The 13311-nt window shown below is 35.6% G+C and overlaps 1 protein-coding gene across 1 annotated transcript in view; it reads right to left on the bottom strand.

Annotated features, from left to right (window-relative positions):
- The window catches only part of LOC142344340 (lysine-specific demethylase 4C-like), a 92340-nt gene that overhangs the window by 15429 nt on the left and 63600 nt on the right, over positions 1-13311 (bottom strand). The window contains exons 14-15 of the mRNA XM_075395928.1: positions 7249-7381; positions 2728-2974 (exon numbers count right to left, since the gene is read on the bottom strand). Of these exons, the coding sequence (XP_075252043.1) occupies positions 2728-2974; positions 7249-7381 (380 nt within the window). The remainder of the gene's footprint in view (positions 1-2727; positions 2975-7248; positions 7382-13311) is intronic.

The raw sequence follows: 13311 nt of genomic DNA, 5'->3' as shown, positions 1-13311 counted from the left end.
GAATGTGGAGAACATTTTGTTAGATTAACTAAGGTCAGTCAAAATATAACCGAATTCATTCGAGTTTAAAACAGATAACATTTATGGCAAACATCCGCCCAGCTATTCAAAGTGAATGCTGTTTGACTGTGCAGAACTCTTTGCTAGACTAATTAAGGTCAGTCAAAATATAACCGAATTCATTCGAGTTTCAAACAAATAACTTTTATGGCACATCTGACCAGCTATTCGAAATGAAAGCTGTTTAATTGTTTGCAGACGATATTGCTAGATTAACTAACGGCTGTAAAAATACAGCCGAATTCTTTGTAGCGTAGTGTGAATCCGTCAGAAACAGTAACCAATCAAAGTTTTCCCTGTTTAATTGACTTTAGTATTGTTGGTAGGCACTCTAACGGCCAAACAATCTACCCTGCTACAAATTCTTTTTGTCGCAAACTTCCCACAATCCATTCAAATTGACTGCTGTTTGAATGTGCAGAACTTTTTGGTAGATTAACTAATGTCAGTCAAAACACAACCGAACTCATTCGAGTTTAAAACAAATAACAATTATGGCAAACATCCGACCAGCTATTTAAATTGAATGCTGTTTGACTGTGCAGAACTTTTTGCTAGACAAACCATTGTCAGTCAAAATATAACCGAATTCATTCGAATTTAAAACAAATAACGTTTATGGCAAACATCCGACCAGCTATTCGAAGTGAAAGCTGTTTAATTGATTAAAGACAATATTGCTGGATTATCTAAAGGCTGTAAAATTACAGCCGAACTCATTCTAGTCTAGTACAAATCCCTTGCAAAGAGCAGCCAATCAAACATTTTGCCGCTTAATTTACTGTAATGTTGTTGTTAGGCACCCTAACGGCCAAACTATCTAGCCTGCTACAAATTCTATTTGTCAAAAACTTCCCACAATCCATTCAAATTGAATGCTGTTTGAATGTGGAGAACTTTTTGGTAGATTAACTAATGTCAGTCAAAATACACCCGAATTCATTCGAGTTTAAAACAGATAACATTTATGGCAAACATCCGATCAGCTATTCAAATTGAATGCTGTTTGACTGAACTTTTTGCTAGACTAACTAAAGTCAGTCAAAATATCACCGAATTCATTCGAGTTTAAAACAAATAACATTTATGGTAAACATCCGACCATACACTCGAAATGAAAGCTGTTTAATTGATTGCAGACGATATTGCAAGATTAACTAACGGCCGTTAAAATACAGCCGAACTCTTTCTAGCGTAGTGTGAATCCCCCAGAAACAGTAACCAATCAAAATTTTAGCTGTTAATTGATTTTAGTGTCGTTGGTAGTTACTCTAACGGCCGAACAAAATAGCCTGCTACAAATTCCATTTGTCGCGAACATCCGACAAGCTATTCAAATTGAATGCTGTTTGACTGTGCAGAACTTTTTGCTAGAGTAACGAATGTCAGTCAAAATTTTACCGAATTCATTCGAGTTTGAAACAAACAACATTTATGGCAAACATCTGACCAGCTATTCGAAATGAATGCTGTTTATTGATTGCAGACAATGCTGCTAGATCAACTAACTGCAGTAAAAAAAAACAGCCGAACTCTTTCTAGCCTAGTACAAATCCGTTGCAAAGAGCAGCCAATCAATTTTTTTGCCGCTTACTTTACTGTAATGTTGTTGTTAGGCACTCTAACGGCCGAACTATCTAGCCTGCTACAAATTCTATTTGTCGCAAACATCCCACAATCCATTCAAATTGAATGCTGTTTGAATTTGGAGAACTCTTGCTAGATTAACTCAAGTCAGACAAAATACAACCGAAATCATTCGAGTTTAAAACAAATAACATTTATGGCAAACATCCGACCAGCTATTCGAAATGAAAGCTGTTTAATTGATTGCAGACGATATTGCTAGCTTAACTAACGGCAGTAAAAATACAGCCGAGTTCTTTCTAGCGTAGTATAAATCCGTTGCAAAGAGCAGCCAATCAAACTTTTTGCCGTTTAATTGACCGTAATGTTGTTGATAGACACACTAATCGCCAAACTATCTAGCCCACTACAAATTCCATTTATCGCAAACTTCCCACAATCCATTCAAATTGAAGGCTCCTTGACTCAGTGCAGAACTTTTTGCTAGATTAACTAATGTCAGTCAAAATACAACCGAACTCATTCAAGTTTAAAACAAATAACATTTATGGCAAACATCCGACCAGCTATTCAAATTGAATGCTGTTTGACTGTGCAGAACTTTTAGGTAGACTAACTAATGTCAGTCAAAATAAAACCGAATTCATTCGAGTTTAAAACAAATAACATTTATGGCAAACATCCGACCAGCTATTCGAAAAGAAAGCTGTTTAATTGATTGCTGACGATATTGCTAGCTTAACCAACGGCAGTAAAAATACAACCGAACTCTTTCTAGCGTAGTATAAATCCGTCGGAAAGAGTAGCCGATCAAAATTTTCGCTGTTCAATTGACTGAACTTTCTTTATAGGCAAATTAACTGCTGAACGATAAAGCCTGCTTTAAATTCCATTTGGCGCACACATTCGACAAGCTATTTAAATTGAGTGCTTTTTAACTGATCGTAGACATTGCTAGATTATCTAATGGCAGTCAAAATACGACCAAACTCTAACGTTATAAGCTCACTTTCGTTTAAAAAAACGTGGTCTCGCTAGCATAAGTATAGATTCTTAAAACATTACAAAGAAATTCCCAACCTTTTATTTATTTTTGCAAACACTTTGCATTTCGGCAGGAGACTATCACCGCCACTACTGACACGATCTCCGACTGAAACCAAATGTGTAACGCCTGCTCTACGTTCTGTAACAAGAAGTTCTGCAGAGGACCATTGTGCATGTTGTTTGCAATAGACTTTGACAGTGTAGGGGTGACAGGACGGAGTGATAGTCCACTTGGAACTGTTGTAGGCACAGGTCAAATGCACAGCACGGTTGCAGAACTCTGAACACATTTCAGATATGAACTAAGTCGCAATCGGGGGTCAACTCACATGTAATATAGCATCCTAATAGCAAACCAAAAGTTGCTTAAAAAGCGCCAAAATACATATATGCTTCAATTTGATTGTTGTGCTCATTCAAAAGCTGTTTTTTTTTTGTAATAAATATGAAGCCTGGTTTTCAGAACAACTATTGAAAAAACTTTCTGCAGTCAATTAAAATGTAAAAGCGAGTGTCGAGTCAGCACAGCGGCAATCACAGTAGAATTCGACTAGAATTAGTGTCGAACCCACATTTTACGTGAAGCGTGAAATGCTTTAGGCTCATGTCAGAAGCCACTGCGCCACGGCTCGCTCGATCAAATTGTAGCTTAGAATGTATTTGTAAGACACGCAAAAGTAGTGGTACGCGACAGTAGCTCTATTCATCAGTTGGTACGATTATTACCAAATAGCTTCACAATATATGATAAAACGACGCTATTCTTAAAATAGAATTATCCGCTCTACAAATGCCATACTGAAAATTTATCTACCATATTGTTTACTATCACTAGTATACAGGACCTAATATATGAACGATCAAATACAAATTGAGTTAGATTCGGTTTGTGGACAAGTGAGCCGTGGCGGAGTGGCGACTGATTTGAGCCTAAAGCAACTCTCATTCACAATCCAAACCAGCCAACAGCCAGGTGGTTCAAGCCTGGCTATCAACTAGTGAAAGCCACTCGGCTAACTTGATACTCACTTTTTCCTGCCTTTTGTGTAACTCTCAAATATAGTGAGAGGGGGGTGTGGTCGGAGATTTCGAAAAATTGTCCATACTATGTATTTTGTCTTCGCAGCAACACCATTGCGCTGCACAACTTGGAGACCAGTAAAGATCTAGGAGAAATTCATCACAACTTATGCGTTTAACTCGCTGGGCATTCCACAATTTATCTTGTTTCTTCTGCTTTTTATAAAACCCAAATTTCTGAACAATCTAGCCTACTACAAATTCCATTTGTTGCAAACATCCCACAATGCAAACAATCCATTCAAACTGTATGCTGTTCGACTGAGTGCAGAACTCATTGCTAGAATAACCAATGGCAGTCAAAATACAACCGAACTCATTCGAGTTTAAAACAATTAACATTTATGGCAAACATCCGACCAGCTATTCAAAAACAAAGCTGTTTAATTGAATGCAGACAATATTGCTAGATTAACTAACGGCCGAACTCTTTCTAGCGTAGTATATACCCGTCGCAAAATCCAATCAAATTTTTTTGTCGTTTAATTGACTGTAAAGTTTTTGGTAGGCAAACTAACTGCATAACGATCTAGCCTAATACAAATTCCATCCATTTGTCGCAAACATCCGACAAGCCATTCAAATTGAATGCTTATAACTGATTACAGACATTATTGCTAGATTAACTAATGGCAGTCAAAGTACGGCCAAACGTTAGAAACTAGGCCTAGAATGAACGATGAGTGGATCGGGAAAACCATTTAGAATACAATCCGATCCAAAAAATCGAAAAACCAGGAAATTAGGCCTGGAAAAAATTCGCCCGCTTTTTCACTGAACTTCCTGTTTCGACGTGAACCAAGCGATCATTTCAATTTTATTTCAAAAATCATGAACAAAATCAACTAACGTCGGGCAAATCGCCCTCAAACGACCGGCTAGCGATTGGCTTTGGTAATAGCCAGCTGGGGCTTAGGGATGCCAGCATTGGGGGGGGGGGGGGGGGGGGGTTGGTCGGGAGGGGGTCCATATCGGCAGGAGGAGGAGGAGGTTGAACTGTGAGTAGATAGCTACGTTTTAGGGAGGCTAGCTTCAGCTTATTGAAGCGGCGTGGGGGTGACGCGATGGCGGGGTGCAAGGTGGATGGGAGCCGAGCTCACTTGTTCACCGGCGGCACCATTTGCAAATGTACACGGGTTGGTAGTGGGGTGAAGTGGGAAGGGGTGTCAAACTCTAAGAACCGCCCTTCACGCCATCAACTTATGCCTCCAAAACAGTTTCATTGAATCGAATTCTCAGTGATTAGTACGCCGTAAGGCTCCAAGAGAATTTTTTGCCCTCCAGTCTTTGCCCAGTTATCCCGTCTTTGATGATGAAAGGACAAATGGTCACACGAAACACGATCACAGAAAAAAATGCACTGGAGAAAAAATCTTATATAAATTTTATTGCTCTGATGTAATTTTCCATTGCCAAAATTTTCGTTTGATTTTGTTAGTAGATGCGAAAGTGCGCAACTGCGATTGAAGATACTATCTTCCAGTAACGAGATATTATTTAACGCTGCAAAAGTAGATTTTGTTCCTCCGATTCACATGTAGTTTCATAGTGACATAGCTGCTGACTAAAGATGCTGGTAAACTATTTGACAATTTCCATAACTTAAAGTTATATGGTTGTCTAGGAAGATTCTCATTGGCAGGACGTTTTAATTGATATTTAGATCTCGTGGACGAATAAATTTTTGTCTACAGAATGGGGTCTAAAGTGTCCAGCTGAATTCTTTTTCCAGAGTTAGAACTGAATTTTTAGAAATTCCTTTAAGGAGAACTGCCGAAAAGTACAGGTGCCTGATTACTAGAGCACTGATGAATAGTTTGGGTATTTTTTTGGGAAAAGCAGCTCTAATTCAATACAGTTTTTTATACCACCGGCCACATTTTTCTCAAAACGTTTTTGATTTCAACTTCATCAGACAGAATTTGGTCAACTATAAGGTACTAAACTGGTTTGGCATTGATTTTAAGACATCCTACTTGCAAATCTGCCTTTTTAGTTTCTTATTAGATGTCTTTTCCAGAAAACTACATACTCTGTTTCAGCGTCATTACGCGTGAGTCGTATTGTTTGTAATAATAATTATCTTGTGTTGTTCATAACAATCAGTGATATTCGTTAAAGAATTTTAAATAATCTATTCTGCTAGGTCGTTATTAGCACCAAACAATAAAATATTATATACTTAAGCATTTTTTGGAGCAAGGGCTTTTGGAGGACCTAAAGTGGTAGCTTGTGGAACTCCCTTATAGAGTTTGATCTAAAAAGATTCTGTATTTTCTACTATTGTTTTCTGTAGGCGATAGGAGAGAAATTGCGCGAACATCCACTGAATACTGCCAATTTCAATTTTCCTTTAAAATTTCATTGGTCAGTGCTCTGCCTAACACGCTATAGTCATGGGTTCAATTTCATGTTTCTTTTAACCATGCTGCTCTAAAAAGCTTTTAAACATGGTTTTCAGCTCTCTTAAACATGGTCCGGTATCCTGCGTCACTGAACAGATTTTGAAACAGATTTCACAACGGAAGAAGCGAAAAAAACCCGGCAACAAAACTTCTATGAGACACAAAAATTCCTGACAAATTTCTAAACATACCCGGCAGATTGCCGGAAAATAGCCTCCGTTGATTCCCATAACTCTATTGGGATTGAAAGAAAAGAAAATATCAACAAAAATTGATTTTTGTATAAAAACACTTTTAAGTGCAATTTATTTTGATGTCATTTCGTAATTGAACATACTCCTGTCTCTCAGTGAGAGGCTACAAGGTCTAGTATCAATACCAATAAGCATTATATATAGTAACTAAAACTTATGAGAAAGTTCAAGTACCGGGAATCTAAAAATGGGCTTTATGGGTTTATCCCGTTTCTATTTCTGACTTTGATTTTTTTATACTGACTCTCTTCATTTTGAATTGCTTTGCAAAGCAGCTGCTGTTGAAAAGCACTTTGAGCAGAATGACAGAAGATGGAAACTAGCATAGAGAAGTCAAAAAGATTTCACGCAAAATGTCGAAAAAGCGGCAAAATAGGTAAAGCGAAAAAAAGTTCGACGAAGTAAAAAATTAGGAGCGCTATAATAGCCGACTGAGAAGATGAGGGCGGCTATTAAAAAAAACTCAAAAATAATGTTAAAATGCCGCATTTGAACAAAAAAACCACTAGCGAGAAAGCGAATGTTTGTTCAAACACCGCTTTCTTACTCTTTTGAAAATTTGAGCGAAAAAATTTCAAGCAGCAAAACCATTCGGTTCTTCGCCCCACTTTGTTTCAGTGTGATCAAAATCACTACTCCGATTTGACTTTAAAAATCATGAAAATGTTTGATCAGATCTTAAGAAAAAGACAGCGCTCCAATACAATTCAAATTCCTTGATTTATAAAAAAAAATAAGAGCGCTATAATAGCCTGCTGAGAAGCTGAGGCGGCTATTAATTACCATCTTAAGAACTTAATGCAAGTATAACTTACCATTGAAGCACTGAAGACAAGCAGACATTAACGGTTTTAAAGATGACTTTTGTTGATCATCGGTTGATTCTGGCTCTGATGTCTCTGAGGAACAACTGCTTCTTCTAGCAGAGATAAGACACACACTGCACTTCTAAACAAATGCATGTATAATCAGAGATTCACCGAAATACACCTTCGATGGATTCGTATTCAGCTCCCTTATCGAAAATGAACGGCAAATTGAAACATAGCTGGCAAATTGCCAGAAAATCGCCGCAATAGCTTCATAGATCTGTAGTCTTAAAAAGAAGGTAAAAAGACAGACCAAAAAAGAAACTCATTCTTTTCCTTAAGGGCTGAAAGGTTAAATTTTGATTAAGAATCTGTATAACTTACTGCTGTTTCTATTAGCTGCGCTTAAAAAACCTTCAATCAGAGTGCAGAGCACTCATTTGACCTTATCTCTTTGAATAAAAGCAAAGACAAGTCAATTTCAAAGTGAGGAAGTCATTTTTGTGAGTGAGGTAAGTCATATGTGACCAAAAATTTAATTACACGAATGAACAAAAAACTCGCTCCACTAAGAGCGAAAAATGACGTCACGCACGCATTTCAGTTGAAATTGCATGAGCGAATGAACAAAAAGCAGATTTGAAGTGACTGTGACGTCATATGGTCGTAACAAAAATCTTGACGACGAGGTAAACAAAAAAACCAAGAGAAGGCCAATAATAGCCTCAGCTATCGCTTCGCGGCTATTAATAACCAATTAGTTTTGGATGAATTGCTCTTGAACGACTGATGCTGATTGGGCTAGATTGTATAGTAACCCGCTTCATTCATTCGTGAGGGAAGTAACTCGGTATCACTATGGGACATCTATTACACTATGGTACCGAAAAGCTACGTACTCCTGAAGATTTTTAAAGAATTACAAACAAGACATTATAGCCTTTTGAGTTCACATTTTTGGGCCTCGAAACTGTTAATTTTCAAGTAACGTTTGTATGCATACTTTGCACCGGATCTTGAATTCAAGTTGATTTGCTTTTGTATTTTTGTCCATGAAAATTCGACATCTCGTAGCATAAAAAATTGGAACACAGCATAAAAACAGTGAAAGAACACAGCGGTTTAACCATTTTTCTGTTTAAGCGGAGAAAGTGAGAATGAAATTTTTCTCAAAATTTCTAAATTTCACACCTTTTTTCACGCCTTAGCGCAAATCATGTTTTTGAAGCACGAATCATGCTTTAAAAGCATAAATCATGCTGTATCATTTTGGTACCCTAGTGTAATTTTATCTAAGATTATTAGACCAAAATTATCATTTAAAGTTAAAAACTGAAATTTTGCTGCAATTTCTATTTGATTTTTAGTAGCGTACTACTACCACTTGAGTTCAGTTGCTTATCTTATAATCAAAAATATTTTCACAACGAACACAAAAGCATCAACATTTCAGGAAAACAATCAAAACATGGAAAAAAGTGATAAACAGCAAATACACAGTACTTAATTCGTAATCGGCTCATACACTCAAAAGTTCAGAATTACAATTCAAGCCAGAGACCTAGCAAGATAAGTTAGAAAAGGAGAAGGCAAGTAAGAAACCATAAGCTAGTGATAACGATTTACTTCCCTCAGCTAGCAAAGAGAGAATAGTGTGAGAGAACACTTGAACGAGAAAGAGGAGGAAAGATTCCCCAACCGAAAGAGAGAGAGAGAGATAGAGCGCCATGAATACTTTCCATGATGATATTCGACTCTGCAACTTCTACTTTTCTAGCCTTGTCAGCAATTAAATAATATAGAAAAAACTGAGGAGTGCAAAAAATAAAAGAAAAATTAAATTCAAAAAACCTTTTGTCTCTGGAGTTTGGTCATGTAACCCATCTGCAAGAATTAAGAAGTTTCGTTGGCCAGTAATGATAGTTGAACTCAAAAAAGGGGCAAAAATATTCCAAAATTTTAAAATCAATAGCAAATTTCAACAAAATCTTGCTAAAAGTTGTAAAAGAAATAGTTCTGAAGGTACATTTATATATATATATATATATATATATATATATATATATATATATATATATATAAATATATATATATATATAATATATATATATCTTAAATGTACCTTCAGAACTATTTCTTTTACAACTTTTAGCAATATTTTGTTGAAATTTGCTATTGATTTTAAAATTTTGGAATATTTTTGCCCTTTTTTGAGTTCAACTATCATTACTGGCCAACGAAACATCCTAATTCTTGCAGATGGGCTACATGACCAAACTCCAGAGACAAAAAAGGTTTTTTGAATTTTTGCGCTGCGAAATCTGGAAATTTTTCTTTTAATTTTTGCACTTTTCAGTTTTTCTATATAATTTAATTGCTGACAAGGCTTGAAAACTAGAAGTTGCAGAGTCGAATATCATCATGGAAAGTATTCATAGCGCTCTATCTCTCTCTTTCTGTCGGTTGGGGAATCTTTCCTGCTCTTTCTCGTTCAAGTGTTCTCTCACACTATTCTCTCTTTGCTAGCTGAGGGAAGTAACTCGTTATCACTAGCTTATGGTTTCTTACTTGCCTTCTCCTTTTCTAACTTATCTTGCTAGGTCTCTGGCTTGAATTGTAATTCTGAATTTTTGAGTGTATGAGCCGATTACGAATTAAGTACTGTGTATTTGCTGTTTATCACTTTTTTCCATGTTTTGATTGTTTTCCTGAAATGTTGATGCTTTTGTGTTCGTTGTGAAAATATTTTTGATTCTAAGATAAGCAACTGAACTCAAGTGGTAGTAGTTCGCTACTAAAAATCAAATAGAAATTGCAGCAAAATTTCAGTTTTTAACTTTAAATGATAATTTTGGTCTAATAATCTTAGATAAAATTACACTAGGACACCAAAATGATACAGCATGATTTATACTTTTAAAGCATGATTCGTGCTTCAAAATCATGATTTGCGCTAAGGCGTGAAAAAAGGTGTGAAATTTAGAAATTTTGAGAAAAATTTCATTCTCACTTTCTCCGCTAAAACAGAAAAATGGTTAAATCGCTGTGTTCTTTCACTGTTTGCCAAATTTTTATGCTACGAGATGTCGGATTTTCATGGACAAAAATACAAAAGCAAATCAACTTGAATTCAAGATCTAAATATATAAACATATATATATATATAATATATATATTGCCTAAAATCGCGATTAAATCTTAAAAAAATTTCAATTACATCTAGATATTTTGGAGCAACCTATTAAAAAACCTTAGAGGAGGTTCCTTGACTCTTGAGGCTGTAGAAACCTACAAAATGACAAACAATTTCAAAAAACTTGACTGTGATATTAAAAAGTTGAAATCTATTCCACTTCTGATCAGTAAATAATAATTATCAAACCTAAAGGAGATTTCTGGCCCCTGAGTATGGCAAAACTTGAATAATGACAATAAAATGTCAAAAAACGGAAAAAAAATTTATTTAAAAAAATGCTAAAATTCGTCGTGTTAAAATATTGAAAAGCATTCCATTCCTACTGGAAAATATGCAATAAACTACTATCAAAACCTAACGGAGCTTTCCTGACCCCAGAGGCTGAAAAAACCTGAATAATGACAATGGTAAAAAAATTTAAAAATGCTAAAACTCGTGACGTTAAAATCTAAAAAACACTCCATTACATATGCAAACTATACAGCAACCTATTGTTAAACCCTAGAGGAGGGTCCTTGACTCTTGAGGCTAGGGAAACCTAAACAGTGACAAACATTTTTAATCAAAACTTGAAAATAGCAAGTTTTATCAAAAAATTGCTAAAATTTGTGATGTTACAAAGTTGACAACTATTCAATGGCACATGAAAACTTTCCTGTAACTAATTATCAAACCCTGAAGGAAAATTTCTGACCCCAGAAAATGAAAACACCCGGCTACTTGAATGGCAATAAATGTCATTAAATTGAAAAAAACTGCACATTTTTTAAAAAATTATTAAAATTCGTGATGTGAAAAGTTGAAAACCATTCCATTACTACCAGAAGCTATGCAGTAACATATTATCAAAACCTAGAAGAGGTTCCTTTACACCTAGGACTAAAAAAACTCAAAAATGACAAATTTTCAAAACGCTTGAAAAAATTGAGAAAATTAGTATAAATTTGCCTGTTTTTGTTTGAATTACCAAAACAGATAGCTCTTGAAAAGGTCATATAAAGTATATATGTCTGGCAAGAGACCTTTATCAACTTTAACCAGCCTCAGTTTTTGACTGGTCCAACAAAAAATTTGAAAAATAACAAAAACACGAAAAATTGCAACATTTTGAACTCAAAAACTCCTAAAATTGACCTTTTAACCTTAAACTAAGTCCTTCCCAGTAGCTTCACCACACTAATGATTGGAGGGAATACTAAACGCGGCTAAAGGCGTCTAATTAAGATTTATGCCCGTTAGGCGCTACCTCTTTATCCCGTTTTTAGGGCCGAAAAGTCAAATGGGTCAGACGAAAAATCTGTCAAGCAAAAAGCCGCATAAAAAATCAACAGGACTTATATAATTGTTACCAACTTCGTTTGAGAGCATTTAGAAAGTCACTCGACAAATGAAGTCGAAACAATGTTCTAGAACAAAATGTCCAAGCCAAAACTTTGCACAGTACAAGACACGTTTACAATAACTGCTTCAAATTTCGTTCGAGCAATTTAACATTTTCTCATAAACCGATTTTTCATATTTATGTCATATGAGTCAGATAACTACAACTTAATCCCCGTAATATATTTTTAACAACAAATTCAAAGTGTACCAGTCGTGAAAAAGGTGCCATAAAATTTTCATAAAATTAGACAAGCATAACTGCATCGAAAAAGGACTGGTCGATGAAGTGTACAAAACATTACCGAATAACGTCGGGCGAATTGCACTCAAACGACCGGTGAGCGGTTGGCTTCGTTAGTAGCTAGCCACGGTTACGTGAGGCTAGCTTAAGCTGAATTGCAGGGGCGTGAGGTGAGTGCAGCGTCCGGGGGGGGGGTGCGGTAACATTGTGGGGGGGGGGGGGGGGGGGCAGATGGGCTACATGACCAAACTCCAGAGACAAAAAAGGTTTTTTGAAATTTTGCGCTGCGAAATCTGGAAATTTTTCTTTTAATTTTTGCACTTTTCAGTTTTTCTATATGATTTAATTGCTGACAAGGCTTGAAAACTAGAAGTTGCAGAGTCGAATATCATCATGGAAAGTATTCATGGCGCTCTATCTCTCTCTCTCTCTGTCGGTTGGGGAATCTTTCCTCCTCTTTCTCGTTCAAGTGTTCTCTCACACTATTCTCTCTTTGCTAGCTGAGGGAAGTAACTCGTTATTACTAGCTTATGGTTTCTTACTTGCCTTCTCCTTTTCTAACTTATCTTGCTAGGTCTCTGGCTTGAATTGTAATTCTGAATTTTTGAGTGTATGAGCCGATTACGAATTAAGTACTGTGTATTTGCTGTTTATCACTTTTTTCCATGTTTTGATTGTTTTCCTGAAATGTTGATGCTTTTGTGTTCGTTGTGAAAATATTTTTGATTCTAAGATAAGCAACTGAACTCAAGTGGTAGTAGTACGCTACTAAAAATCAAATAGAAATTGCAGCAAAATTTCAGTTTTTAACTTTAAATGATAATTTTGGTCTAATAATCTTAGATAAAATTACACTAGGGTACCAAAATGATACAGCATGATTTATACTTTTAAAGCATGATTCGTGCTTCAAAATCATGATTTGCGCTAAGGCGTGAAAAAAGGTGTGAAATTTAGAAATTTTGAGAAAAATTTCATTCTCACTTTCTCCGCTAAAACAGAAAAATGGTTAAATCGCTGTGTTCTTTCACTGTTTGCCAAGTTTTTATGCTACGAGATGTCGGATTTTCATGGACAAAAATACAAAAGCAAATCAACTTGAATTCAAGATCTAAATATATAAACATATATATATATATATATATATATATATATATATATATATATATATAACATATATATATTGCCTAAAATCGCGATTAAATCTTAAAAAAATTTCAATTACATCTAGATATTTTGGAGCAACCTA

This window comes from Convolutriloba macropyga, chromosome 8 (genome assembly GCF_964194025.1).
Source record: "Convolutriloba macropyga chromosome 8, txConMacr16.3, whole genome shotgun sequence".
Classification (NCBI taxonomy): Eukaryota; Metazoa; Xenacoelomorpha; order Acoela; family Convolutidae; genus Convolutriloba; species Convolutriloba macropyga.
This window is presented reverse-complemented; position numbering and strand designations above follow the sequence as displayed.